The sequence below is a fragment of the Notolabrus celidotus genome, chromosome 10, assembly GCF_009762535.1.
Source record: "Notolabrus celidotus isolate fNotCel1 chromosome 10, fNotCel1.pri, whole genome shotgun sequence".
Lineage (NCBI taxonomy): Eukaryota > Metazoa > Chordata > Actinopteri > Labriformes > Labridae > Notolabrus > Notolabrus celidotus.
The window spans coordinates 9,058,498-9,085,543 of record NC_048281.1 but is presented as its reverse complement, the minus strand read 5'-3'; the positions used below and the strand labels follow the sequence as shown (position 1 = coordinate 9,085,543).

The following is a 27,046-nucleotide window of genomic DNA, read 5'->3' as shown; positions in this document are numbered from 1 at the left end:
TCTCCGATGCAGTAAATGAAATAAAACCCTCATTATGTCAGAGCCACATTTCAAAGCCTTGACAGAGTTTGATTATTTTATCAATGAGAGTATGATTCAAACTTTCATTAAGTCATTCTTTTTACCATTTTGACATGTAAAAATGTATGTCATCTTTCCATCTAGTCATTATAACGCTTTCATGATTTGTCACCAGAAACTTTACATACATTTTATCTGTTGTGGTAAGTACAAGACAGTGTGCAAAACATGCAATAGAAGATAGAAGAGATTATTCTAGGTTCAAGATGAAGATACACCCTCATTGACAGGCGGAACTGATAGGGCAGTGAAAGCAGATGCTGCAAATATTACTTTCTGGGCTATAGTGACATAACTTTGTTCTTTCCTTCTTTGTATGTTTCAGTGCGGGACATGTTACAGCATGTCCTGAGAGGCAGGGTAGCCCTCTCTGAGAAAATGTTTGCATGCATAAAAATAAATGTATCATTAAAAAGTTCAACTGTGATTCAAAGATGAAAATTCATGAGGTGTTGACACAATAACAGCAGAAAGAAGAATTTCATCATGTTGACTTTGAACTGTTTTAACCCGAGTTCAGCTCAACATGCAGAGCTGATGGACTTTTTGATGCTCAGTCGGGCAGCAAGATGCTCATACTGTCTGTATAATTTATGAAGTTTGAGTTCAGCCTGCGTGGACGCTGCTGACAGCAGTGAGAATAGCTGACAACAGTGTGTATCTTATTTATGACCAAAGCTTAGCCTGAGATACAAATGAAGGTGAAATCTGCTGAAATGTTATCCCTCCACAGACACACCAGAGACAAGCCGGAGCCTCCTGGCCTTGAAAGTTTTAGTGAAACTGTCTGAAATACAACAACAGTGAGTGCATGTCCATAATCCTGATGATGATATTTAACTATTAAAGATCCAATAAAAACATAAAGTATTTTATACTGAGTGTAACTAGGAATGACTTCAGGGCGTTCTGTGGTTTGACTGCAAAGTACCTTTATTATAGACGTATATTCATAATAAAATGATGCCTTTATTGGGGCATTAAAAGAAGGGCTAAAACAGAAGAGGCTGTTTAACTCAGGATTGCCTGAATGCAACACACTGTATATTTTCCATTAGGGCCAGAGTCAGGTTTGAACTGAACGCAGCAGTCACAGTTGTCATGAAGCAAGGATGCTTTTATGCAAATGGTATGATCTCCACTCTGAGATTCTCAAGGCAGATTAAACATGAGGCTTTTTATTAGATATCCACGCATTATTTTTAAAGACTGCTACTCAATAAATGAATCTGACAACAAATGAAGCAGCTTGGATGGAGATTTATTGACAGAGGTAACATTATTGTTGCAGGATTTTGGCTTTACGTTTTTCAGGTTGAGCATTTTTCCAAAATATTTACCAGAAATTAACAAGACTCCATGAATGTCCAGACGATTTTTTATACCTGGTAGGAAACAAACTAGTGCAAAATGTAGTTTTTTTTATTCTCGTTCCGGATATGAGCGCTTGTCCACTCTGATGTGGTCTTGATAAGTTAGTCCGCACTACAGGTATAGAGTGTTCCACAGACTGTATAAAAATCAAGACTTCCATCTTCAGCGGTCAACGAAGATAAAAGCAGTGATGAAGTAGCAGTAAAAGAGTGATCCCTCTTCCTTAAGGTAGACATCTGACAGTCATAGTTTACACACATTTAATATTGATATTTAGGCATGCATATTCATGATCTGTTCCTAAAGACATGTAGGACACGAACACAGTTCTAAGGTGTAAGAAGATGTGCTTTGTGCATAACCCTACACATGATTTCTGGACATATTTGGGTTGTCAAACTCTCTACATTAGAAAAACTGTTGCTACTTAAAAGGTTGAACGTGGATTACGCTGAGAAGCTTAACAATTTCCAGTCAAGTCAACTCAAGTATTTATTATATAGCACATTTAGAAGTAACCAGTGTTGGCTCAATTGCTTTACAAGGCACAGCATAAACAACACAACATACTCATGTAAAATAGTAAAATCAAAAGATGACCACCTCTATCTCAGATTTTGTCTCCATATAAGTTCACAGATCCAGGTACCTCATTGTTTTACAGTAGATCATTAACTAAGTCTGCGCCTGTCCTTGTGTTCAGTTCATGACACAAACAGGTTGGCGTAGAATACCCATTTCCTCTCCCTCACTCATGCAGTGTGATCAGACGTCAGTACACTGCCTTTGCTGTATTTGTTTAATACTTTGTTCACATGCTGCAATGGCATTAAATCTGACAAATGTTTAACATATAAATGGGAATCACTCTGTGCGTCAGAAGCTATTTGTCAGCATGTGAGGTGATGCTGAAGATTTTCTGCAAAGTGGTTTCTTTAATTTAGAATGCATTGTAAAGTAATTTTATCTTCTGCACTGTTTGTCTGGTGTTTTCTTTTTGTAATGTTTCGTGTTTTTGAGACTGAAGTAGAGCTTTAATATGAGTTCAGTGTAATCCCAGACTTTGATCTCTGAGACTTACCGTACAGTCTGTGCGTGCTGTTAATCTTAACCTGTAATGAAAGATGAAAAGAACAAGGAGGACAGGAATCGGCTCTCAAATGAGCAGACCAGTCTCCTGCTAATCGCACACTTTGATCCCATGCTGGCTTTGAACTGATCACTTGTTCTTTATACCTCGGCCTTCTTTGTTCTCTGGGTTTATAAGCTGCACTGGTTCTTGCAGGTTCCATGGATCTGCTCTGACAGAAGTCTCCTGTAGCAAGGTGTTGGAGGGAGCTTCCTTTGGCTTCACCTTTCTGCAGGATTACACAGCGTTATCTGACTACATCTGCAGCTGTCAGTGATTAAGCTCGATAAAAGCTCATAATCTGAGGAATCCTGTTTGTCACTGCTGACAACAGGTTTCTGTTTTTCAGCCTTGCAGACATCTTGTAATGCTCTTGTCATTGCAAATCCTTGCAGCCTTGTGACTTTCTTCTCTTAAGTTTCATCTCATGACATCTAATGTGCATGCATCAGTCACGTGTAACTGCGTTCAAATCTGTTGTGAGACATCTGTGACATGTTCTCTCTCTCTTTTTGTCGCTTTCCCACTGAAGCTGAAAAATCATTTAAAAGAAAATAGCTTATTAGCTTTAAGCCATAAAGAGACAGACGTGCGTGGGTTTGAAGCTGATGGATTGTGATTCTGAGTGACAGCCTCTATTGTTTGCATGCCAAGGCATAAATGGATTGTATGCCTGTATTTGTTCTGTATTTTTCTGCTAAACCGCTGCAATATGTCTGCTTTTTTCTGGCTGTCAGTGCTAAAATTGAAAAGCCATTTTGAGACAGCTTTGTCATCAGAGTGTCCTGAAAAATGCCAATGGGCCTGTCCTAAAAATATAACTCATACAACACGAGCTTAGTGCCCCAATATGACTCTTATTTTCTGATTTGAGAAGTAACAAGCAGGAGGGGAAGCAGGAAGACTATCTCTGCCGTCTGGGTCGTTCTCACTTGGTATTTCAAAAAGAGAGACACCAATATTTCCCACTGATGTATGATATCATGGAGGAAAATGCCACCTGTGTCCCACATCAACATTTGTTGTCTTCAGTCTGTAAATATATTCAAAATGAGTCTGTTTGAATGGAGGCTGCTGCAGAGAATGGGGATACAGATCATTATACAATCATACCAACAAAACACAAACAGCACGCCTTTGTGATTTGGTTGTTAAAAAGCAGCACCTGCGTTTCTGACTGTGCCTGTAAAAGCCCCTGCATGCTGTAGGACGTGTTGAATGTGCTCTGATCATAAATACGGAACAGCAAGAGAAAAACAAAGAGAGAGGGTGAGTCACAGCAGCAAAGTCGACTCAGCGGGTGAAATTCAAAATTGCACAGAGAAATAAACATTGGGTTATGGAGACTTCTGCGATATAAAAACACATACTGGGAAATGATAGTCAAGTATGTGTTAAAGACTCTTCAGACAGGGAGCTCCACTTCTTAATATCACTACCTAATGAACATGAATACTTGAAGATCTTTGAAGAAGTGAAATCAATGTGAGGTGAGTTCCGAATATTGTCATGACACAAATCAATTCACACACACACCTAATGCACTTTGAGTTTCCACAGGTGGTAGAAAAGAAAGAAAGTAAGACCTTGTATCTGTGCATTAAGTCACAAGCTACTGAAATAACTTTATACATCTTTGAGTTGGCTCATCACTGGCTGCTTCATCCTGGCAGTTGTCAATAGAGAAACCTAGCTTGAATTTGTTGCTGATATAACAACCGCGAGGCAATGACCTCCGTTGGGAGTAATTGTGAGACACTTATCAGTCGATCAAACCTGCCCAGTTTGTAAATGTCTTAAAACTTACGGACTTGTCAGGATAATCATTTTTTCACCACAATAAAAGCTGTGTTGAAATGCTGCAGGCAATGTTGTTGTCAAAGTTATCAAACATTGAGTCCGAGTCGATTCCAAGTCACCAGAGAGGAATCGGAGTAGAGTCCCCGTTACATTAGGATCAAGGAGGACCTCTGTTTCACTCCAGACTTTGACTGTCTGAACCATGGATTGTATAAATAATGGATGTAGTATCCGTGATGTCACCCATCTGTTCCTGAGCGCTGTTTTGAAGCCAATCGTCGGCGGGAGCCATGATGGAAATGTTGAACTCAACCTAGCTTAGTGTGACGTAAATAGGTGGGGTTTGAGCCTCCTCGCCAACAGCTTTGTGTTCCCGCCTGTCAGTCAAGTCAGTCATGTCCTTATTTGGGCAAAAACTCATAATGTTAACATCTTCTGAACTGTCCCGTTAGAAAAAAATTCATCCCCCGTACAGTGTGTGCCGACAGAGATATTAGCTATGTAGACTCAAGCCGTTTTTTTAAACTAGGCTGTAAACAACTTCATTAATGCTGCAAATATCGTCTTATTTGAATTGGTGTCTATGTGGTTTCCAGTGTTTCTGCAGCCAATTGAATGGCAGTTTATAAGACTTCCACATGAGCTTTATATTTTGAGACCGGAGGTTGCTGCTTGGTCTGAAATCTGTCTGACTGTGTGGGACTTTCAGGATGAGTAGAAAACACTCTTCATTTAGTAACATTAGATTCTGACTGATCCTGTGTCTGGAGATTACAGTTATCAATGACATTACAGCGCTGTATGTCATGTGCAAATGCACATCACGTCTGTTTTGGGAAGGCACAGTCGTTTACATTGCAGTGGGATGTCTGCAGCTGTCAAACCCAAAAATACCTGCAGCCCTCCCGCCAATCATCAGGGTGTTAAGTAACCAAATATCTTTGTCAAAAATAAAAATTAGAGCTTGTCCTACCCTCCTCTTTTGATGGAGGCTGGTCTGCTTGAGGCTGGCTTCAGAAGCATTGGAAACCACATACACACCCATTCAAAAAGCTGATCTTTACAGCCGATAAACATGTTTGTGTGGTTCAAAAAACTTTTTTGGTCTGAATTGCTGATTTCTTTCTGGGCAGGCACTGTACATTTACCGATCTATTTTGGGCCTCCGTGTAAGAGTGTCACCATGTCCCCATGTTTGTACTAATTGAAAACAGTATTATGACTTAAGGCAAGAGCTGCAAAAAAATGTAAACAAAAGTTTTACAGCATGGTATTTTTTTCACTGAGGCTGCCAAGTCAGTCAGTGTTTTTTGTTTGGAGATGTAAGTCATGCCAAGATCTTTTAAGGCGTGTCTCAGTTATCCTCTTTAATTAAAGTAAGAGAGGAATCTGTGGACTTCTTCGCTCTTGTTTTGTTTTCCAGTCCAGGGATTTTTTTTTCTTTGTTCAAGTTTTGCCCAAATCAAAGCAGAGGGTGACGCAAATTCAGCCGTTTGAAGTTTAAAGTTTATCTTTTTTATTTGGAGCATGCTGCAGAGATGAAAAACATCTCCCAGTTATATTAGAACTAGACTAATGGTATGTAAAGACTCTAAATGGCAGTGTTAAAATGGGGAGCTTTGCAGTGTCAAAAACAGTCAAAAGTTGCAACAGTTCCTGGAGGCATTGCCACAGAAACTAGATGGTTTTAGGGTACAGTGTCAGCTGCAAGTACAGTCCAAAGCTTTGTAACTCCCTGACAGCCATTTGGTGGACATGTTTTCCCCTGTACGGGTCCATCCTGGGAGTTCCTCCCTCCAGGACATCGATTTTCTCTTTGCTGAAAGGAGGCTGATGCCATAGAGGGGGAGGAAGAGGGGGGAGGGGGAGACTATGTCACACTCCCCTCTGTGGCGGCTCTCCCAAGATACCCTTTAAGTGTCTGCTGTTTTGTTTCTCCTGTCTCCTCTTGGAGTCACTCACATGTTGCAGTTTCATGTACAATAGGATCTCTTGGGAGGCTACTGTTAAGCTTTTTGTCTAACGTTAGCTGAAATGAGACAGCCCGAGGCGTTTGAACCAAAATAAATTACACTTAAATACGTTAGGGACAGAGATGGTTAATCACAACAAATGAAATGTTATGATACTTATGTAGAGGAACTTGTTTAATTGAAAAACAGATCTGTTTTTAAGATTTGGTTTCAGGCTCTTTGCCTGATTTGATCGGACTGGACTTATCAGACTAGGGCTGAACTGGTGCCCCTAAAAGATGTATCTTAACACAATAACATGCAGTATGTGTGTTGATATATTTAATGACTCCTTCTATCAATACTCCAAGGATGTTTAAGTTTGGTCGACTAAATGACTACTTATTGTCACCCTTGCTACTTTTCAGCAGAATTACTAGTCCATTAAATACATGTTGATATTTTTATTATTGCAGGACCCAAATGCAGTCAAGTCTAAGCTAAAACGCAGTCAATCGCCAATAGTGGGGGCTGTAGCTCTGGTTAATGGCCACTTCTATAATGCTCCACTACTCAGATGTATACAAGCACAGATGACAGACGCCATCTCATAGCCCAGTTTATTTTGTCTGTATTTTAATCTAGTAATGGAGAAAGTTGTATGTAGGCTGTGTCTTGGGTCCGAAGGCTGGGGGTGTTAGCTCTGCTAACCTTAGCCAGACATAGCAACCTATGATTGATTACTTTTAGACTCTGTAATCCCATGTTCAGCAGTGTCAAATGATTTTTGCTCATTTAAGACTGTTGCTTGAGTGTTTTCTCGGCGCAAGACTAGTCAGTTAGTCAAATTTTACATTTCTGCTTAAATAATTAAAAAAGTCATTTATTAACACCACTAGTTTTCTACTGTCAGATACGTCCAATTTGTTTTCAGAGATCAACCCTGAAATATTAATAACTTTTTGTTATATCAGCGAGGCAACTTTGCTCTTCCCCACCACTGATGTATTTGAGTGTTGAAATGTCACCACCTTTTTTTGGTTTTACCATCGAGCTGGAAAACAAAGGTCAGCGTTCCCGTGTGAGCCCCGCGACACATTTAATGGAGAATTGCTGAAAAGTTCATTTGAGGGCTCTTCGGGGCCTGTTGGAGGTTTTTTATGGCAGAAATCTAGGAAGTTTTAGCCTGTCAGAGTGTGAGAAATGTGTCTGAGCACCTTGGGGAATCAGTTTTTACTTTCAGGCACAGTTCCTCAACAACAAAGTGGGATATTTTCAACATTGCCTGCAAGTTTATATGAAGCACACTCCACCTGCAGTATATTCAGTACGTTGAAGTCTGCATTTAGTCACTATGAGTCACATGCAGTTCAGTGAGTCCTACTCTGTGTAAACAGTCATTTACTCTCACTTTGAACAAGAGTGTGTATTATTGATGTTCCAGCTTAATGTTATGGGCCATTCATAGGTGCTTAGGCTGGGATCCAAAGACTTATTGTATTCTTTGTATAATGTGTTTATAACAGCCATAAGCTTCATTAACGTCTGTTTAGGTTCCTGCACTTGCACTTTGGAGAAATAGATAATTTATTCAGCTCTCTATAGGGCTTTAATACACTAACACTGAGACATAAACCTACCATCCTGTATAATGTGTCATACTTAACTGAATTGCAGCTTACTGTAGTAAAGATTACAACACCTGCAGCATGTTGTCATCAGACCTCTTGAAAGCAGCACAAAAAGGCTGCGAACACAGCAATTACAGCTTATTAATTCGTGTGGCTGATATGTTGAACTTCTTAGAATATAGTCAAGAGTTTTGACATCCTGCTGACACATCAAAATTAACTTTTTTGCTCTTTAATTTGGTAAATGCAACTCCATTGATCACTCTACCTCTATCTCTGTTTTGGTCTCCACCACCAACAAAGAAACTGCCGGCTCACCACGTTCCAATTCACCAAAATATAAGATGGGATTTTATTCCTCGAAATGCATTCAAAAAGTTGGGATGGTCTACATTCGGGGTTTAGTTATTAAATGTCAATGTTACTTACAACAGACGGCGGTGCTTATCCGTAAAGCAAGTGTTCCTCTCACGACTGAGGCCAGCCGTCACTCACCGCCATAGTGCCGGAGGGTAAAAGTCTGAGAGAAAAGTAGGACAGGTTAACCAGCAACTGAGGTGAAGTCATGATGCCTTTTTAAGAAAGCTGTTGTCAGTGCAACAGAGACATTAAACAACTGTCAAACTGCCAAGCAATACGGTGTCACAGAGTGAAATGTCAAAAAATGGAAAGCCTGGAAAGATCGTCTTGAAATGCACATGAGTAGTGTGTGTTACTGAAAAGCAGAGAGAAGTATTGTTAGCAAACTTATCATCCATGAAATAGACTTCATTTTGCTGATTAAAATCGTTTTCTTTTGGGAAAAAAAACTGATCCTCAAAAAAGTCACCTTCTAAAATGTATTTTGAAAAGGCAGGCCCTTTTATAGTCAGGGTTTTCCCATATTAGGGTCATTACGGTAATTATCCATTTCTGAGGTCACCAAAATTAGAAACAGTTGCTCTACCGAGACCTGTCCTCTTGAACACAGCAGTATTTTTAACAGATAATTTCACACAGAGGTGTAAGAAGGCAAAACCAGGTCACTGACACCTTCACTGTCCATTGAAGTATTTACCAACACTAGATTTATTAAATGTATCCACATGTAACATGAGCTGAACACCTGATACCCAATAATACCTGCTGAAACTAAACTATACATACTGCCTCTCAGTTATCTATACAGGTAAACATTTGTCCCTCACAGTGATGGCTCTTTGTTTTCTGTTAGCTGAGCAACTTACATCAAAGATGATAACTGTGAAGCTAGTTCAATCATATGACCATGTAATGTTTGTGTGGCAAAGTAACAAGACTTTAAAATACACATACAGAAATACAACTTAATACAAACTAATCTAAATACAACATTCAATTCTATTTACATATATAGGGATGAATGTATGGATTTCCACTATGATGATATCAGTAAAAAAATGAGTTTTAAATGCCAGTGCTGCAGATTGAGAGGGATATGATCTAACTAAGTCTGAATTGAATTCTCCTTCCCAACAAAATCTGCAAGAGCGTAAAATACTCACTAAAAGATTCCTAAGTTTTGTGTCTATATTTGGATTGCATGAACCGAGACTCGTAAGTTAAGGAGGAAGTCAAGTCATGATCTTGCCATTGTGTGCTGGGAGGCAGCACCAAGCTGCCAGCAGGCATTACACTCTCTTAAAAAGCAAAGGGAAGAAAATAAAAAGGCTTAGCCTCTGTGGGGTTGGACAGCCTGAAGAAATGGTCATAAATGAACTCTGTCATGGACAATACCTTCCCAGACGATACGGGGCACTCGTAGCCTGCAGCTCATCCCCTCGAGGTGTAGCAGGGAGCACTTAAAGCTCTCATTTGTGCCATTGGGCTTCACAATCCTTCTGCCGTAATAGCCTCAGTAAAATGAAAAAGTGCTGTTAGCTGTTTCTCTTCCTCTCTTCCTGTTTGGTAGGAAACACCCCTCCTCTCCGGGGCAGTTTGCTCACATTCAGATGTTGGTTATATTTTTCTGCATTCTTCTGTGAATCCACAACCTTCGTGATTATGCAGTTCTAATTTTATATTTATTTTTTGCCTCAAGCATGGGAAGCTGTTTGTATTTTCATACTTTCTGTATCTGAGATGCTATCCTCTTTTTCCTTCATATTCAAACGGTTCTCAATCACTGTTTTTATGTTCACCTACAGAAATGAAGGAGACTATGATTGGTATATGACAATCTGTGAATCTTAAAATAGACTTCACAGATGCTACCATGTGCCGCTGCGTTAGACACTTAACATTTTTTGGCAGTAGTGGTTGAGAACGTGCTGGAAGATTGTAGAATTATTGCGCATATTTTTTTTCAGAAAATAATAAAATAGACATTTTATGAAGACACAGTTTTTGGAATGGTCCTTTTTTTTTTTGCTATCAACATTTTTGCGGTGTCATGGTTGAGGGTTGTAACCATGGTCATGCATGAAAAAAATGCTCCAAACTGAATTCATGATTAGAGCCTTACACTAAAAAAAACAATAAAACATTCTGCATGGATGGATCAGTCTGAGTCATCTACATCTTCTGACTCTGCTTGAGTCTAAGTTGAGTCATGAGTCCTAAAAAATCAGGACTCCAGTTGGACTTGAGTCAGAGTCATGGATGTTTTTTACACTCCTGCTTCAAATCAATGATCAATAATCCCAATAATCCAACAACAGTCATGTATGGAGCCAGAAGCCCAAACACTGGTTCAGAGACCAGCTGAGAGAAACTTGAAAGGGCTTCCGTGCTGCTTTTACAAAGCATCTCATTCACATCTGTAGAGCATAAAAAATGTAGGAAGACATTTTTAACGCTGTGAATTATTTAAACTTTAAATGATTTACAGTTGCTGCAGAGGTTAGATTAAACAAGGCACGAAAGGAGTGAAATAAACCCACTTGAGAATGTTTTAGTGTACAATATAACAATATTTAACCAGTGGATTAAAATATGTTTGTATCTGTATCTGTACCTGTTAATCAAATGTGTTTCAGCTTTTTGATATAAGCAGAATTACATGTAAAGTCATGTTTTCTTCCTGCGGTGGTTCCCTCCTCTTTGTATCCGAGCTGAATGAATGAGTGTCATCTTCATGATGAAATGCTAAAATATGACCTGTTTCTGCTCCACGGTCAGAGTTCTATTATCCTGTCAGCAGCGGCTCCTCCTGTGGGGGGTTCAGGCTGCTTTACATGCACCCCTCTGTCACTCTGAATGTCTCTCCCCCTGTCGCTGTCTCTCGTCTCTCCTGGGCTCTTGGCTCTCGGCTCCCGGGCTCTGGGGTGATGATGGGTTTCTCAGATGGAATTAAAATGTTTCGTCCCACAGCTGTCAGCCATGCAAATTGCATTGTCTCTAGATTCTATCACTGAAAAGAGGCAGCAGTGGGTTTTGTTTGACGCCTTCTTCCTTTTCATTTCTGTGTCATAATGTCATTATCTAAGGCATCGCTGCTTCTCATGTTAGTGTTTTAGACAGTCATCGTTTAATCTTTTCTCTTTGTGTGTCTTTGTTTTCGCTGCAGGTTTACCGGCACTCCTACATGGCCTCCTACACCATCTACAACATTCACACACGGTAAGAGTTTCACGATCTGCTCCACAATTTTTGAAAAGAAACCTGTCTGTTAATAAAGAAAGATTTCACAACCCTGAGCCACTTTAGTTTGGAATGCTCTACAACCAAGTCAAGGTTCAGTGTATTGCTGTGTCCTTGTTTATGTTGCATCAAGCATAAAGAAAAGGTGGATGTGTCTCAGTTTGTCTCTAGCTGTCTGAGACGGCAGCCACATGAGCAGGAGCCTGATTATGATCATACTTTTAAGACTTATAGTTGTTTGGATGAAGTGCAAAAATGGTGTGGTTGGATATCTAATGATGGTACAAAGCAGAGATGATCAAACTATTAGCAGAGACACTCCCAGCGTTTATTTTGGTAACATGTCATCATTATGTCTCCTGGTAATAAAATTCACATGTTCAATATGCAAAGGCAAATTGTTTTTTTGAGGAACACTGATGCTGACTGAAATACATTTTCGGTTGAAGTCATGTGCAATGTTGTCAATGACTGTACCCGAAAAGCTGTTTTCAGATATAGGCATAGATACACTACCAGTCAAAAGTTTGGACACACCCTCTCATTCAATGGTTTTTATTTATTTTAATTATTTTCAACATTGTAGATTAATACTGAAGACATCAAAACTATGAAATAATCTGGTTTTACCATAATCTGGTTTACAACAGTAGTCAAATAGGGCTATCCATTGTGTACTAACCCTACCTCTGAACAACACAATTGATGGTCTCAAACACATTAAGAAGGCGAGTCATTCTACAAATTAACTATTGACAAGGCGCATGTTAATTAGAAACCATTCCAGGAGACCACTTCATGAAGCAGACTGAGAGAATACCAAGAGTGTGCAAAGCTGTCATAAAGGAAAAAGGGGGCTACTTTACAGAATCTAAAATATGAAACATATTCTGCTTTGTTTAACACTTTTTTTGTTAATTAAATAATTCCATATATGTTCTTTCATAGTTTTGATGTCTTCAGTAATAATCTAGAGTGTTTCAAATAATTAAAATAAATAAAAACCCTTGAATGAGAAGGTTTTTCCAAACTTTTGACTGGTAGTGTATGTATCATGTCTCAGTGTAAAGTTGGCAAAATCAATGGACCAAACCACCAAAATAACAAAAAACCTTTGGAAAGTTGAGATCACCAGCATCTCACCTTCCACCTCCCCCCAGTGAGGCGTCACTCATAGTTTGAATGCCTCTGTTTTAGAGAAATGTCATAAGTTATTTAATTTATATGCAACGATTTTGATTCAGAAAATTCACTCATTTTAGAAATGGAAGACAAAATAACATGTATGTGCTCCATCAAACACTGACCATCCATGAGAAGTGACCTGACCTATGACTCATGGGCATCACAAATAAAAGCAGCTCTAACAGATCAAATTCTAAGTCTTATATCCTCTTATAATAAAAGTGAGAATTATAGTTGGAGTTAAACTTCAGTCTAAGGGCCTGTGTCCACTTGGCACTGTGGCATTTTGTGGGCTGGAAGTTAACACGACTTCAATGTCAGAGCATTTCTCATTGGTGCTTTTTGTTGCTTGTTTATAAAAAATTGACCAGTGGGCCTTCCTTCTTCACTCAGTCATGACCTTTAAGTTTGCTTTGGTTGGTGAAATTTTACAACTAAAACATAAATGATAGAAATTGTGTGGCAGCATTAGCAGCAACTCCAGACCTGGAAATAGCACCCTTGGAAAAACAATTGTGGTTTGTGTCTCCTCACTTACAAGCCTCCATCATTGTTATAGACAAAGTTGATATCAGGATTTAGGATCTTTCTTGATCTTGATTGGTCGCTGATGGAGAAGTGACATTCTTTGTGTCTGCTCTTCCAGAGTTTACCCATTTTCCACTGACATTGCTGTGAGAACAGTGACATAAAACCGATGCCAAAGGGGATTTAGCAGATGAGGCGCTGAGCACTTAAACTGCATTGGTTGTGCTTAGGAAATAGGCACTGCTTGTGCAACAAATGCTGTTAGTGGACAGAGGCCCCAAAGTAGTCTGGACAAAAGTATCTGTCCAAGGTGCTGATCCCAAACACATTTGGATGTAGACATCTGCCAATCCTGTCAGTCACAGTGATGGGCAGGATTCTAACTTTTGCAGAGGATTAAACTTGATATGGATGATAACTCAAACTTTCAAATATGAGCTTTATCAAATAAGCTTATACCTTGGATATTGTGTCATTTTAGGGGCAATGCTCTACTGCTCTATCTCCTTATGCCTCTGCTGAAACCAGGCTGTGAGTCCATCACCAACTAGTGCTCACATATGATTGTATTTCACTACCAATTGGACTCAAATAATCAGACATACTGTGTTATGATAAATATTGCCCGTGACAATATTCAAAACATTAGTTTTCTCAAACCTGCCTCAGTCTTTCACAGTCTCTTGGTAGATTTCTTAAATTAGACTGGAGATGAGTGTATCATTTCTGTATCATCATACTCACTTGAGCACGTTACACAGAAATTCATCAATCTCTTTTGTTTTACTTTTCCTCTTTTCCTTCACATGTGAAATGGTTGCATTATTTTTGTAAACTGTCCTACATATTTTCTTAACATTTTATTCCCTTGGTCTGAAGACATCCATACTGACATGATACATTCCTCTTGAGAGAAGAAGGTTTTGATTTAGTGTGTGCTGTGCAGGTCGTTCATTGTGTTGTGCTGTTTTTAAAAGCGTTCAGGGGAATTCTCTTACTGTTTTGCACATTTTAAGGATGTTCTTAAAAGTGCACTAAAGCAGCAGAGAGAAACTGTAATCACTTCAGCATAAGGACCCATGACCACCTGCAGGACATGTCCTTCCTGATAAATGACTTGTTGTCTCTTCTTCAGGGAGGTTTGGGAGCTGGACCCTCCTGAGGTGGTGAACTCTGTGCTGCAGTATGCCGCCTGGGGAGTTCAAGGACGACAGCTGGTGAGAAAAACATTCCTCTGCCTCATATTGCCTTTCAGCACCGCACAACTTTACCTCCATTAGTGATTGTTTTGAGGGTTAGTGAAGATTAAGTCTTGTACTGTTTTTGTTGTTTGTGCCTCAGACCTGCTGAAGCTCATAAAACTAGGGCTCTTTTTTCTCCCAGAGTAACCACTTAGCCTCCACAGAAAGAGTGCTGAATCAGTAGTTAATGCACATAGTTGATATTATAAACACATATGTTGCTTTTGAGAAGACTAACTCTGTACTGCAGCCTGTAACTTCAGTATACACAGTGTTTCAAAGGCTCTGTAATGTCAGAGGTTAAGAACCAGGTGTCAGGGAACTTTTCAGGATGCTTGGAGCTGTGTGTTTGAGGGCTGTGTGTTTGGGTGTGTGTGTTTGGGGGTGTGTGTTTGAGGGATGTGTGTTTGAGAGCTCTGTGTTAAAGAGGTGTGTGTTTGAGAGCTGTGTGTTTATGCCATGTTCATCTGTGGGTACACACTAAACAAATATCTGCTTCTAATTCAGATTTCACTAATATAACTCTCAGGTTGATTTTTTAAGGGAAGCTAATTAGATGCAAATTTTACACACAAACAGACATGGAGGCTTTTTTTTAGGACCACAGAGCTGAAGCATTGTTGAACTGCTTTGTCCACATTAAGTGAATTTCAGTGTGTAATATTAGAGCATCAATCAAACAGGACTCCATTAGGATGTCATTATGGTGATAAGAGGATGAGTGCTAGCTCTCGAGAGCGCACAGCATCATTAGCTAAAAGTGCGTCTTTGTTGACAATGACATGACACAAGCGTTTTTTTGTGGAAGTGTTAGTGAGCTTCATAGCGGTTTGTCTGGGATTTGTGTCCTCTCATTAGAAAGATGCCAGGAAATTAGGTTTGGAATATAAATTAGGGCTGTCAGTTCATCATGTCTTGAGCGATGCTCGGGTCACACAAAGCTACGCTAAACAGGATTAGCTTGGCAGGATTACCACGTTCCTCCTGTTTACAAAGTTTGCTCACTGTTTGACTGGTTTTAATGATATGAGTACAAACAGCAGGGATTGTGTTGAGTCTAGAACTGACATGACTTTAAAACTGAGAGCAGGCTCCTTCTTATAAACTTCTTGAGAGGCAAGTAAGGAAAAAAATGTCCGGTCTTTGACTACTGACACATTCATTGAACACATCTTTATGTTTCTTTTAAAAAGTTTGTTGGTTTCATGACTTTTTTGCCCTCACATAAAGTTGTCTAAATGAGATCAACCGAATTGTTCCTTGTGGTGGTCTCATGTCTCCCTGATCCAGATATCTCAAACATGTCCAGCTTCTTCAATCTGATCGAACCTGCAAATCTCTAAAGGCTGATTATTCCACCTCTCCAGCTGCAGTAACGAGTCATCCTGTTTTAGGAGGGAACTTTGTTCCTGCAGAGTTTGCAGTTGAATAATGATTTCTCTGTTTCCTTCAGCACATATGTGGACTGCCTTGTGAACTGATGGTATATTGATGCCTTCCAGTTAGACAGCAGAGACCCCGCTGACTGTGAGGTTGTAGCAGTGCGGGGAGAGAGAGAGAAAGGCACTCTGGGAATTACTTTTCATTCTGAATCAAACAAGGCCACAGACTTCTCACTTTTGAAAAGGCCAAAGTTTCTGTTTCCATCTGAGGGAGACTTGATTCTGTGTAATGTTGAGTGATGGACTTTATGTTTGTTTGACCTGAGCTGGATATAGATTTAGAGAAATGTTTCGACCGTAGATGCTTCGTTGTTTTTGTAAAGAGGAATGTAGGAGGCACTGTGTGTGTGGTTGATAGTGCAGCTGATGATATAATGCAGGGGTGAAAAGTTGCTCTTTATGGATATCAAGCAAAGATTACTCTTGACATGCAAAGGTAATAATGCTTTGTGACATTAACATGCGTCATGATTTATGTTGTAATTTTTGGGAACATCTACAAATGCAGATAAACACAGTGAATCAGCCTGTATTACACTGCAATTTTTATTTATCGTAGCCACTGTTGCTTTGCTAACATTTTTGTAAAACCAAATTTAACAAAACTGATCATTTCACTGCTCATAATACTAATCTAAAGCTTTTCACACATAAACTAACCTAACTTACTGACCTGTAGTGATACTTTTGTATGGTGGCCAAAGCAGACGATGTGCAACAGCCCGAGCAATCTTCATGAGGAGAAATGTGCAGCAAATGCTCAAAGCATGCACATTTGAAAACACAAGCAAAAATTCCAAAATAAGTGCCACAGCCGAAACTTTGAATGAAAACTCATGCTGCAAATACACAAGTTATGGAAAGTCAAAACACACAAGCAGAAAACAACTGGGAAAGTTAAACGCTGCATATCAAGACTTGTCAATGAAAGTGCTCCAGGCCTGTAGGGGGAGCTACGTGAATCAGCTTTATTATTATATTCTAATACAGATCGATTGGACTACTGCAGATCATCTGTTCTTATCGGCCACCATACTTTTGGGTGACTGATTGTGAAGTTAGCCGCAGTGACTCCAACCCTTGGAGATACTTCCTCAAGTGTTTTCCTTTCTGCAGTTTGAAATGTAAAAGAAACAAACTTAAAGGGGCTTTCTTCATTTCCTTTCCTTGCCTTCACCTCCACCTTGACAATAAAACATACACTTAAACTCCATTGTCTGCTAGGTTTACATTTATTATTTATTTATTTTTTTGAGAAATACAGAATTTGGTTTAGCACACAGATTAGTGGAGTAAAAAAAGGTGGTGCTTTAAATCCCATGGTTTTGTGTATAAAGATCTTGTTTATACTCTTTCTGTGACTGAGTAATTAGTTATTTGAATCATCCTGGTTATGTGTTATGTTCATATAAACATCATATCCTGGTTTCAAAAATCTAAATTAGATGTAAACACCTCATCAAGGATACACATGAGTAGAAACCAAAAAGTAATTCATCATGTATTTACCAAACCATCAATGATTATGTGTACAGGAAATGAGTAACTAGGTCTCCAATGTTTCATGTAAACACTGCGTGCAAACAAGATCAAAACCAGCAAACAGAGCTCAACACCAAGATACTCACTGGCATGTACCCATGCTCACATTAATCCAGAGACAGTTGTCTGTTTATCCGTGAGCAACTGCAAACTTGAAGCGCTAATAGCTTGTTGTTCATACTTTTTATGTTGCTTACTTTTCAACATGTTCACAGATATACTCAAAATAACAGAGTAACCCACACTCTGACTCACTGAACCCAGGACAACCAAGGAGCTGTAGTTAATATCCTCAGAATCAGAAATACTTTATTTATACTGAGGGGGGAATTCAGTCATTAATAGCTCTTATACACAATAAGTAAGAATATCAGAATATTACTAGAAGGAAGGAATAAAATATGATATAAATACAAAAAACAATAATAATACTAATAAAAGTATGTACATAAGTGCAGGATATGAAGATTAAACTGACCACTTCTAAAGCTCGCCTGAGCCTCGCCCCAGACTACATTGCAGAAATGCTAACACATTACGAGGCCATCTCGCGGCCTTAGATCCTCAGGTGGGGCATTTTTGGTCGTTCCAAAGTCGAGGTTCAAATCCAAAGGAGATCGAGCTTTCTCCATCAGAGCCCCTCGACTTTGGTACGACCTCCCAGAGGAGATAAGGCACGCAGAGTCAGTGACTTCTTTAAATCATTTCTTAAAACCCATTTTAACAGACTTGCTTTTATGTGACTTCCTACTTCCAACTGTTTTTACTTCAATTTTTTTTTTTTTTATCCAACTAATAAATTGTTTTCCATTTTATTAGATTATTTTATTTGATTATTTAGTTTCAATTTTTTTGTGACAATTATTATTTTAATGTTCCTAATTTTTTATTTTCACTTTTTCTGATTTTCCCAATGTGATGTCGTCCTCTCATTCGTCCACTCATTCTGAAAACCTCTTCTATTGTCCCTTTAATGCTTATATTTACTTATCCATTTTTATTTATTTATTTTATTTATTTACCCTTGAAAAACCTCTTAAACAATGATTTATTGGTCTATTGTCACACCACTTCATTCTGTTTAATTTACATGTATTATTTTAACTTATTGCGTTGCATTCTGTTTTGCATTGTTAGAGTTCCTCCTCCCTGTCTTTCAAAAGGTTTACTTTGTTTTTTGAACCACGCTTTGTTTGTCAAAGCACTTTGTAAACATGTGTTTTTAAAGGTGCTATACAACTAAAGTTATTATTATTAAGCTATGTACAAAGACACACTGAATAAAGGTATTATGATGTTAAAGTGGTAAGGATATTGCACGATTATTGCACATAGGACATAGTAAATACTATTGTACAGTGAACCCACTGTGGACTCTGGATGTATAATTTATGGTAGAAACTCCAAACAGCTCATGGTTGGAGCTGAGGCTGGGTGTGTTGGGCGGTTGCAGTTGTGTCTTCTTGTCTGAGGCTGAACTGGCAGACTAACAGTCAGACTTTGAAACCCCTGAGGAGGAGAAGTTTGTTTCCACAAATCTCAGATACTTTTGAGGCCTTTTGAAGGGTCGCAGGTTTACTTCTATAAATACACTTTGCAGAATATTAGAGTGAATCACTGACACTGCCTCACACCTTTAATCCCAGAGGAAGATCCAGTGAGCATATTTCATACAATAACTGGTAATCTGTGGATGTGTGCTGCAGCAGTGAAATCCTTAACTCTTTACAGTCCTTTCTTTTACCAAACAACGTGACTTTACACTCATGACTCTGTGCCCTCTCTCTACAGATCTACATATTTGAAAACAACATCTACTACCAGTCGGACGTGAAGAGTAACTCCCTCAGGCTAACGTCCTCAGGAAAGGAAGGGATCATCTTTAATGGGATAGCTGATTGGCTCTATGAAGGTTCGTCCGCTCGTTCTCCAGTAACAGCACAAACTTAAGAACTCTTCCTGGTAGCTGCTAAGGGAAAAGCAGATTTCGAGTAAAAGCTTAATGTAGGCTGACGACGTGTTGCTGATAAATGTTATTGCCACAGTGGACTTTAAAATATCAGAAGCATATTGATGATATTATCTAATTGAATTTTCAAAGCGTGGACAGACTGTCTCTCATTAAACTCTAAGTGCTTGTTTGTGAGAAACATTAGCTCATAAAACAAAGTGATTAAATATTCATAATGTTTGTTCTACTACAGATATCTCTCCGTCGGGAGCGAGGAGTCGTTTTATGTGCTTTAAGTTAACACACACACTGCAGCGCTTTTCTCAGGAGGAAAGGAGTTTATGTAAATCTTATTAAAAGCCAAGTGACCACAGAGAGAGGGCTCTTGTTTGCTCTTCTTCTCCCCTTTGTTGTTAGTATTGGTTCATACCAAAAAAGTATCATTAATGATACGTAATGCATGAAATTTGAACCATTTTCTGACTCTGACTCTGTTGTTTTACAAGCCCTTCTCGTCTTGAATGGAAGGATTAAGGAAGCTGCAAATTCTAGAGGTTAACATTTAGATACAACAGATATAATAAATACATACAGTTGCAGAATTTTGAGTCAGTAAAAAAAGATGAATAACTTTACAGAGATTTATTCTGTCTTTATGATTTGATTTTTGTTTAAATAATTGAAGAAACTTATTTTTCCTTCTCAAGGTCATTTACGTTGCAGCCTAAAACTTGAATTAAATGTATTCTTTATAATCAATAACAGATTTAAACCTTTAAAAACAGACATCATATATTGTACATAGCAAAAGTGAGCTTTTACAAAGCTACCTCAGTGAAATTCTGATTGTGCCCTTCTGCGTAGAGGAAACATCCTTTTGAACACCAAAAATCCACAAAGTTAAAGAAGCTTGAATTTATAGATCATGTTTAGCGTTAGCTTTCTTTTCATTTTCTCATAAGAAAGTTCAACTTTTGCATTCTTAAATTAAAATATTGGTTTTAACCATAGACTGTATATAACGGACGTAGTATCCGTGACGTCAACCATCTGTTCCTGAGCGCTGTTTTGAAGCCAATCGTCATCGGGAGCCATATTTGAAATGTTGAACTCAACCAAACTTTATGTGAGGTAAAGAGGCGGGGTTTGAACCTCCTAGCCAACAGCTTTGTGTTCCCGCCTGTCAGTCAAGTCAGTCATGTCCTTATTTGGGCAAAACTCGTAATTTTAGTATCTTCTGAACCGTTGCGTTAGAAAAAAAAATTCACCCCCTGTAGTGTGTGCCAATAGAGAAATGAGCTACGTAGATCCAAGCCGTTTTTTGAGCCAGGCTGTAAACATGTTTGTTAATGCTGCAAAGATCGTCTTTTCAGAATTGGTATGTTTCTGCAGCCAGCCTCAAATTTATGCTCAATAAATTGCAGTCTATAACACTTCCGCATGGGCTTCATATTTTGAGATCGAATGCTGCCGCTTGGTTTTAACAACCTTCTCCTTCCAAACAGAGGAGATCCTCCTGACCCACGTGGCTCACTGGTGGTCTCCTGATGGAGAGCGTTTGGCCTTCCTGGTCCTTAATGACAGTCTGGTGCCCAACATGGCTCTACCTCGCTTCACCGGCATGACATACCCCAAAGGAAAGCAGTACCCATACCCCAAGGTGAGGATTATACTATATTAGATGATTGTTGCTTCCAGAAGAACAAACACAAGTCAACACTTTTTCTGCAAAATGTCTTTTAACATGTGCAGTTTTGATTAGTTGGGGATCGGCCTGAAAAGACTGATCATCTGACGCCAGATTTTTTGGAAAGCGCGGTTAACAGGTCAATCAATCAGTCAATAAAACTATTCATAGTTGTAAGCAGCAGAACCCAACCAAAGTTATACCATGACACCAATAACACAGAGAATGTCTAGACTTTACTCTTTGCTTTTATTTACAGAGACCCATCTGACTCCTTTAAATCCACAGGTAGACAGAGAGAGAGCCAGGGAACAAGTCCCCCCATCTGTAGCAGCCTCACCTGAACACAGCAGAATGTAACAGACCCCAGTGATTGCACACATGACCCAGTTTTCACAAAGCACTTGGCTTGCTTCAATAACTTCCCCATCTTTGAATAAACGCAGCACCTGTTCTCTCTATAGAGCTGCTATAGGGCTCCATCTGTGTCTCGAGCTCTTCACAGGCAGGGCGGGGAACCAAGTAGAACAGGGTGTTACAGGTAGAGTGAGAAAAAGGAAGTTATTATACATGTCCCAAATTAACTTCTTTGAGTATTAAGCTTCATGTAATACTGTGTTCCCTGTGTTTTCACGTGTCTCATGGATCTGTATATAGAACTTTGTTCAAATGGGAACACTGACATGGTGCAAAAACCTGTTCTTTGTGATTGAAGCTGCTTCAGTGAAATGTTTCCTCCAATGCAGAGCTGTTAATCAGTTTCATGTTTAGTCTGTTGTAATAATGTCTGCATAACAGCACAAGTAAATATCTCTTTCTGTACATTATTGTAGAGTTTGAAAAGGCATTTGAATGTTCCCGATAAATTATTCATTGAAAATCACTCGACTTTTGTGCTGCTTTAAAAGTCACTGTTGCTGTTTGGATGTTGTTGCATAAAGCATTCCTCCCACAGCAGTGGTGTGAGTCTCCGGTCTGAAGTCTGACCTGTTGGTTTTGCACACAGGCCGGCCAGCCCAACCCGGCAGTGAAGCTCTTCGTGGTTAATCTTTACGGGCCTACGCACACGCTGGAGCTGATGCCTCCAGAGACGCTCAAACTGCGGTGAGAAGAGCTGCGTCTTGTGTTTCAATCTTTCACATTATGTGCTGAGCCACTTAAAGGGACACTCTTAACATGGTCGACTTAAGGTGATCATTTAGCCTCGTTTGCACTCCATGCCTTTAATTGGGAAGTCTTGTACACTGCACCCTGTTGTGTCATTGCATTGCATTGCAGTTGCTTTAACTTTTGGCTGACAATTAGGCCAAGATGTTCCACCCTGCATCGGTCTGTAGGGGAAATTACCATTATATAATCTTTCAGTTAATGCAGCTGCAAGTCTGAGCATAATGTCAGGACCTTATGAAAGCTGTCATATCTGAAAACATTAAATCTTTGTATGCCGGAACTTAGTATTTGACTCGTGATGACTTTCTTATCCCTGTAAAGCCTGAACCATCAAATAATTGACAGAAAATTCTAATTCTTTGAAAATGTTCATGTATGAGTCTTAATTTCTATCATATTTGATACATCAGGCATTTTGGTGAAAATGTATTGCTCAAAGTTTCTTATTTTTTAAACAAACTAAGACATATAAAAACAACGTTTTTAGTCTATTGAACTTTGAGTTTCCTTCAAAATTTTCCTGAAGTAATTTCAAACATATACATATTTTTTTCCATATTGCACAACAACATACATATTTTGTATCTACTACATGGCAAAAAAACCTAATTTACTGTATATTTAGTCTCTGAATTGTTCAATTTTTAGTAGAAATCAATGAGCAAAAGGCAATTGTTTACTAGGGAGCCATTGTAACATTCAACTAGTCATCAATCATCATGACACAGCAGGTTATATATATAAAAATACTATATACGTTATAAATATCCCAATTTCTACTTTAAATATACCTAATTATGTCATGTACACATTTTCTTAAATAATAAAAAAGGCTTGCTTTATGGAATGCATAATATATGCAATTTCATACAATTATGATTGACAGATTTGCAAATAAATGCCCTTATATACCTGCTGTATCAATTTTAATACACTCATTTTTAACACGATTTGACTATAAACTAAGTTATGAAATATTAATTATTTTTACATTGCAATCTAGTGAATATTCCTCTTGAAGTTTCAGTAACAATTTGAAAGTTTTTTTTATCCAACCTTTTTCAAAATTGGCAAAAATATCCCTGAAAAACCTTGAGTGGGTCACTGATCCACAGCTGCCATTTTGGATGTCTCAAGTGATGTCCTTCTGGTGCATAAATTACTCACACCTGGTGAATTATCTGTGCACTGCATGTATCTGATTGTATACATCAGGCTGTCTCATTGGACTACATTATGAGTGTCATGTTAGCTAACTATGTTTGACATTAGCTAACAGACAACCTATCAATCAGCATTGCAGTTTAGAAATGCTTATCTCTCATCCAAGTACAGTCACTTTTTGCTTCAAAAACAAGCCAGAATTGAGATTTCCAATTTGTTGTCAACAAATCAATGAACAACATCACCTCGACTTCTTATACACGGATCACAGGACAAATTAAGTCACATTATTTTGTACCAAATTAGCCAAGGTTCAACAATGCTTTCATGTCCCCTTTGCACAAAAAGGGGCAGAGGTTTTGTTTTGGAATTTAATCTGCATTCTCAACCCAGCCTAACTTTCCAGCATGGTCTGTTTAATTAAAATGCAGCCACAAAAAAACAATATATTATCTGAGATTGTGCAGATCATTAAAGAACCTGAAATTGTTGCTATAATTGTAATGTTTCTCACAGGGAACATTATGTGACCATGGTGAAGTGGATCAGCAAAACCAAGACATCCGTCAGGTGGCTGAACCGGGCCCAGAACATCTCCATCCTGACTGTGTGTGACACCACCACGGGAGCCTGCGTCACGGTGAGTGAGTGAGTGAGTGAGTGAGTGTGTGTGTGTGTGTGTGTGTGTGTGTGCGTGTGCGTGTGCGTGTGCGTGTGCATGTCGCGTCGCACGGCGCGGCGGTGTGTGTGTGCGTGCGTGCGTGATGGAAGATTAAAAGGATTTGTCATTCAGCAGGAAGGAAACTAAAGGTTTTAAAAGCATCTCACCTCTAGAATTTAAGCGTCTTTTATTCAGCTTCAACAAGAGTTTGAACCTTGAATACTTCTGAGAGAGACTCATTGAGCTCTTCAGCACTAATGCAGGAAACCATTCACTGCATTGTAGAAGCCCAAGACTATTCAAAGTGTGAATCTATAAATCAAACATTTAGAAAGTTTGTGATTGAATCAAACAGGTCATGATGAGATGTCTTTAAAATGATCAAACCTCTAAAGTATGCTGAAATACAAGTATGAGCCACCAGGCATGGCTACTCTTTTTGGACACCATACTCAAGAACTGCTTACAAAAAATCCAACATTTAATCCACCTGTGAAGCTTTTATAATTTATCAAAAGAGGCTTATTGATCTTATTTAACTGACTAGCAGAATCCATGAGCAGCACTGGTGCACTATCTTTGAGAAATGCTGTTTCCACCTGCTTTTCAGGGATCAGGTTCTGGCAGCAGCAGGCTATGCAAGTTAACCCAAACATCCCTCTTCCCAGCTCCCCCTGGGGGATCCAAATATGTTCCCAGGTCCAGTGAGATCTGGGTCTCCTCCCAGTTGGACACACCTGGAAAACATCTGAAGGGGCCAATCAGATGCTCAAACACCTCAACTGGCTCCTTCCATCTGAAGGAGTAACAGTTCTTCTCTGAGCTCCTGACCCTTCCTCCAAGGCTGACCCCAGTTTCTTAACGAGACTGAGTTTTAATGAAGTTATTTGACAGCAACCAGTTGAAAATTGGTGAAAAAATCTGCTGTGACACTGATACTCGTGAGCAAACTAACATTCATTTGGAGGGCTAGCTTAGAAATCCCAATTTCATAACACTGAAGTGAAAGGATTGAAATCCTAAGAGATAGAATCACAGGGCTACAGGCCAGAAGGCTGGTTAGCATTAGCATACTCCATGCTTGTTAGTCCAATAGCCATTAGCTGGCTGGCTATGCTGGTAGAGCTCATTCCTAACAAGATGCCCTAACCACTTGCTTCTAAAAAAAAAATGAATTGCTGGATAAAGGAAAAGTGTAGAGAAGTAGCAGCTGCAAAGATTAGTGCTAGCATGTCAGCTGCATGGCCAAACATTTAGCTTGTTTTATTAGCAATTAATACAAAATCTCTATCTATTTATCTCTGCTAAATGAACACTAACTTGGCTTAAGAAAACTTAATCAATATCAAAGCACACCTGCTGGAATCAACCCCTTCCATATTCTCTCCATATTTGGAGGACAAGCAGCCATGTTAACCCTGCAGATAAACCTGCTCTCCACTTCTGTGATTCCTGATTTGGTGTGATTTGCATGAACAAACATGTCGCCCAGCCAAGCAGGAGCTTAGCTCTGGCCTGGACGCTGTGCCCGGTCTCCCCTCCGAGCCAAAACCCTGGCTCCAGCTCATGCATGCTGGTTTAAAATGTGGGCTCAGACTGGGAGTGTTGTCCCCGATGGTGTGTTGAAATAGACCACAAAATCAAGAGTTCATTACGTGATGAATGCCACTGAAGTGCTATTCCACAGTGCGCCTCATGTGTACTTAAAATTACATAAGACGAAGGGAATACTATCACTCTATCTGATATACTGCTCTGATATGAACTGTCTTTTAACCTTTGTGTATCTAGTATTGCTGTAATGCAGCAATGACACCCTGTCAAGGACGAATGATTTGGATGATCTGGGTGATCTAGCCCCGCTCTGACATTTTGTTCTGACATCTTTTTCAGAGACATGAAGAGAGCTCGGAGCTCTGGCTGTCTAAGCAGGTGAGGTGCTCTTTGTTCCACGTCTAGTCCTTTTGAAAGCATGCGCTCCAGGACTGTAATTTCTCTTCATGTCACTCCTCTCTGTCAGTATATTTCCAATTATGTGACCTTCAGAGAAGCTTCAATGGTTTTCCACTTCATCTCTCTATTTTTCCACTCATACTTTCTCCTTATGCTTTATAAGCTGAAGTAGAAGATGCAAACTCAGGATAAGTAGCAGTAAAAGGTTTCATGTCAGCACAGCACGACTCTGAAAGTATGCTGTGCCTTCATTATCACATGAAGGATTACTCTTGTAAAGTTAGAAACACATCCACAGGTTCATCCTTCCAAGGTAACTCATCAGGGAAACATTACTTTTATAAAACTGACACATCTTTCCAACCATAGTGAGGAAGATAGAAAGCCCTAATTTGATTTCCATCAGTTGGAGAATTAACAGTAAACTCTGCACAGCAGGTTGTTACTTGATGCAGGGGAGCAGACTACAAAGTGAAACACTGAAAAAAATGCAACAAAATACTCAATGCCTTTAACCTGGATTGGTTTTGTCACCAAAATCTTTTTGCATTTCAATGGACCCCTGATGGTTACACTCCAACAATAAGCCTTTGAAGACACACCTTTAAATAAAGTGAGGGAGTCATAAATGTCTTTTCAGTACTCTGTGCTTTAAGTACATTTTAAATAAAGTACTTTTGACTTTTACTTAAGTAAATTCACACACCAAAACTTTTACTTCTACTGGAGTGAAATTTCATCAAAGTTACTACTCGTACTTTTACTTGAGTAGAATGTGGTATTTCTCTTTCCACCCCTGCCTGGAAGCAACCATTAAATCCCAACGGATCCATTAGTTAGTACGCTTCCAGTCCACTGCTGTGTAGAATACTTTGTACTCTATTCACATACTTGGCAAATTCTTGACTTTTTAATAAGTTATATTGTTTTAAATCTAATTATAGGATAGTTTTGC

At 39.1% G+C, this 27,046-nt stretch overlaps 1 protein-coding gene across 1 annotated transcript in view; it reads left to right on the top strand.

The window, feature by feature from the left end:
• The window catches only part of LOC117820660 (inactive dipeptidyl peptidase 10-like), a 210,450-nt gene that overhangs the window by 159,122 nt on the left and 24,282 nt on the right, over nucleotides 1-27,046 (top strand). The window contains exons 6-12 of the mRNA XM_034694508.1: nucleotides 11,494-11,546; nucleotides 14,416-14,497; nucleotides 19,297-19,417; nucleotides 20,962-21,116; nucleotides 22,150-22,247; nucleotides 23,994-24,117; nucleotides 26,032-26,070. Of these exons, the coding sequence (XP_034550399.1) occupies nucleotides 11,494-11,546; nucleotides 14,416-14,497; nucleotides 19,297-19,417; nucleotides 20,962-21,116; nucleotides 22,150-22,247; nucleotides 23,994-24,117; nucleotides 26,032-26,070 (672 nt within the window). The remainder of the gene's footprint in view (nucleotides 1-11,493; nucleotides 11,547-14,415; nucleotides 14,498-19,296; nucleotides 19,418-20,961; nucleotides 21,117-22,149; nucleotides 22,248-23,993; nucleotides 24,118-26,031; nucleotides 26,071-27,046) is intronic.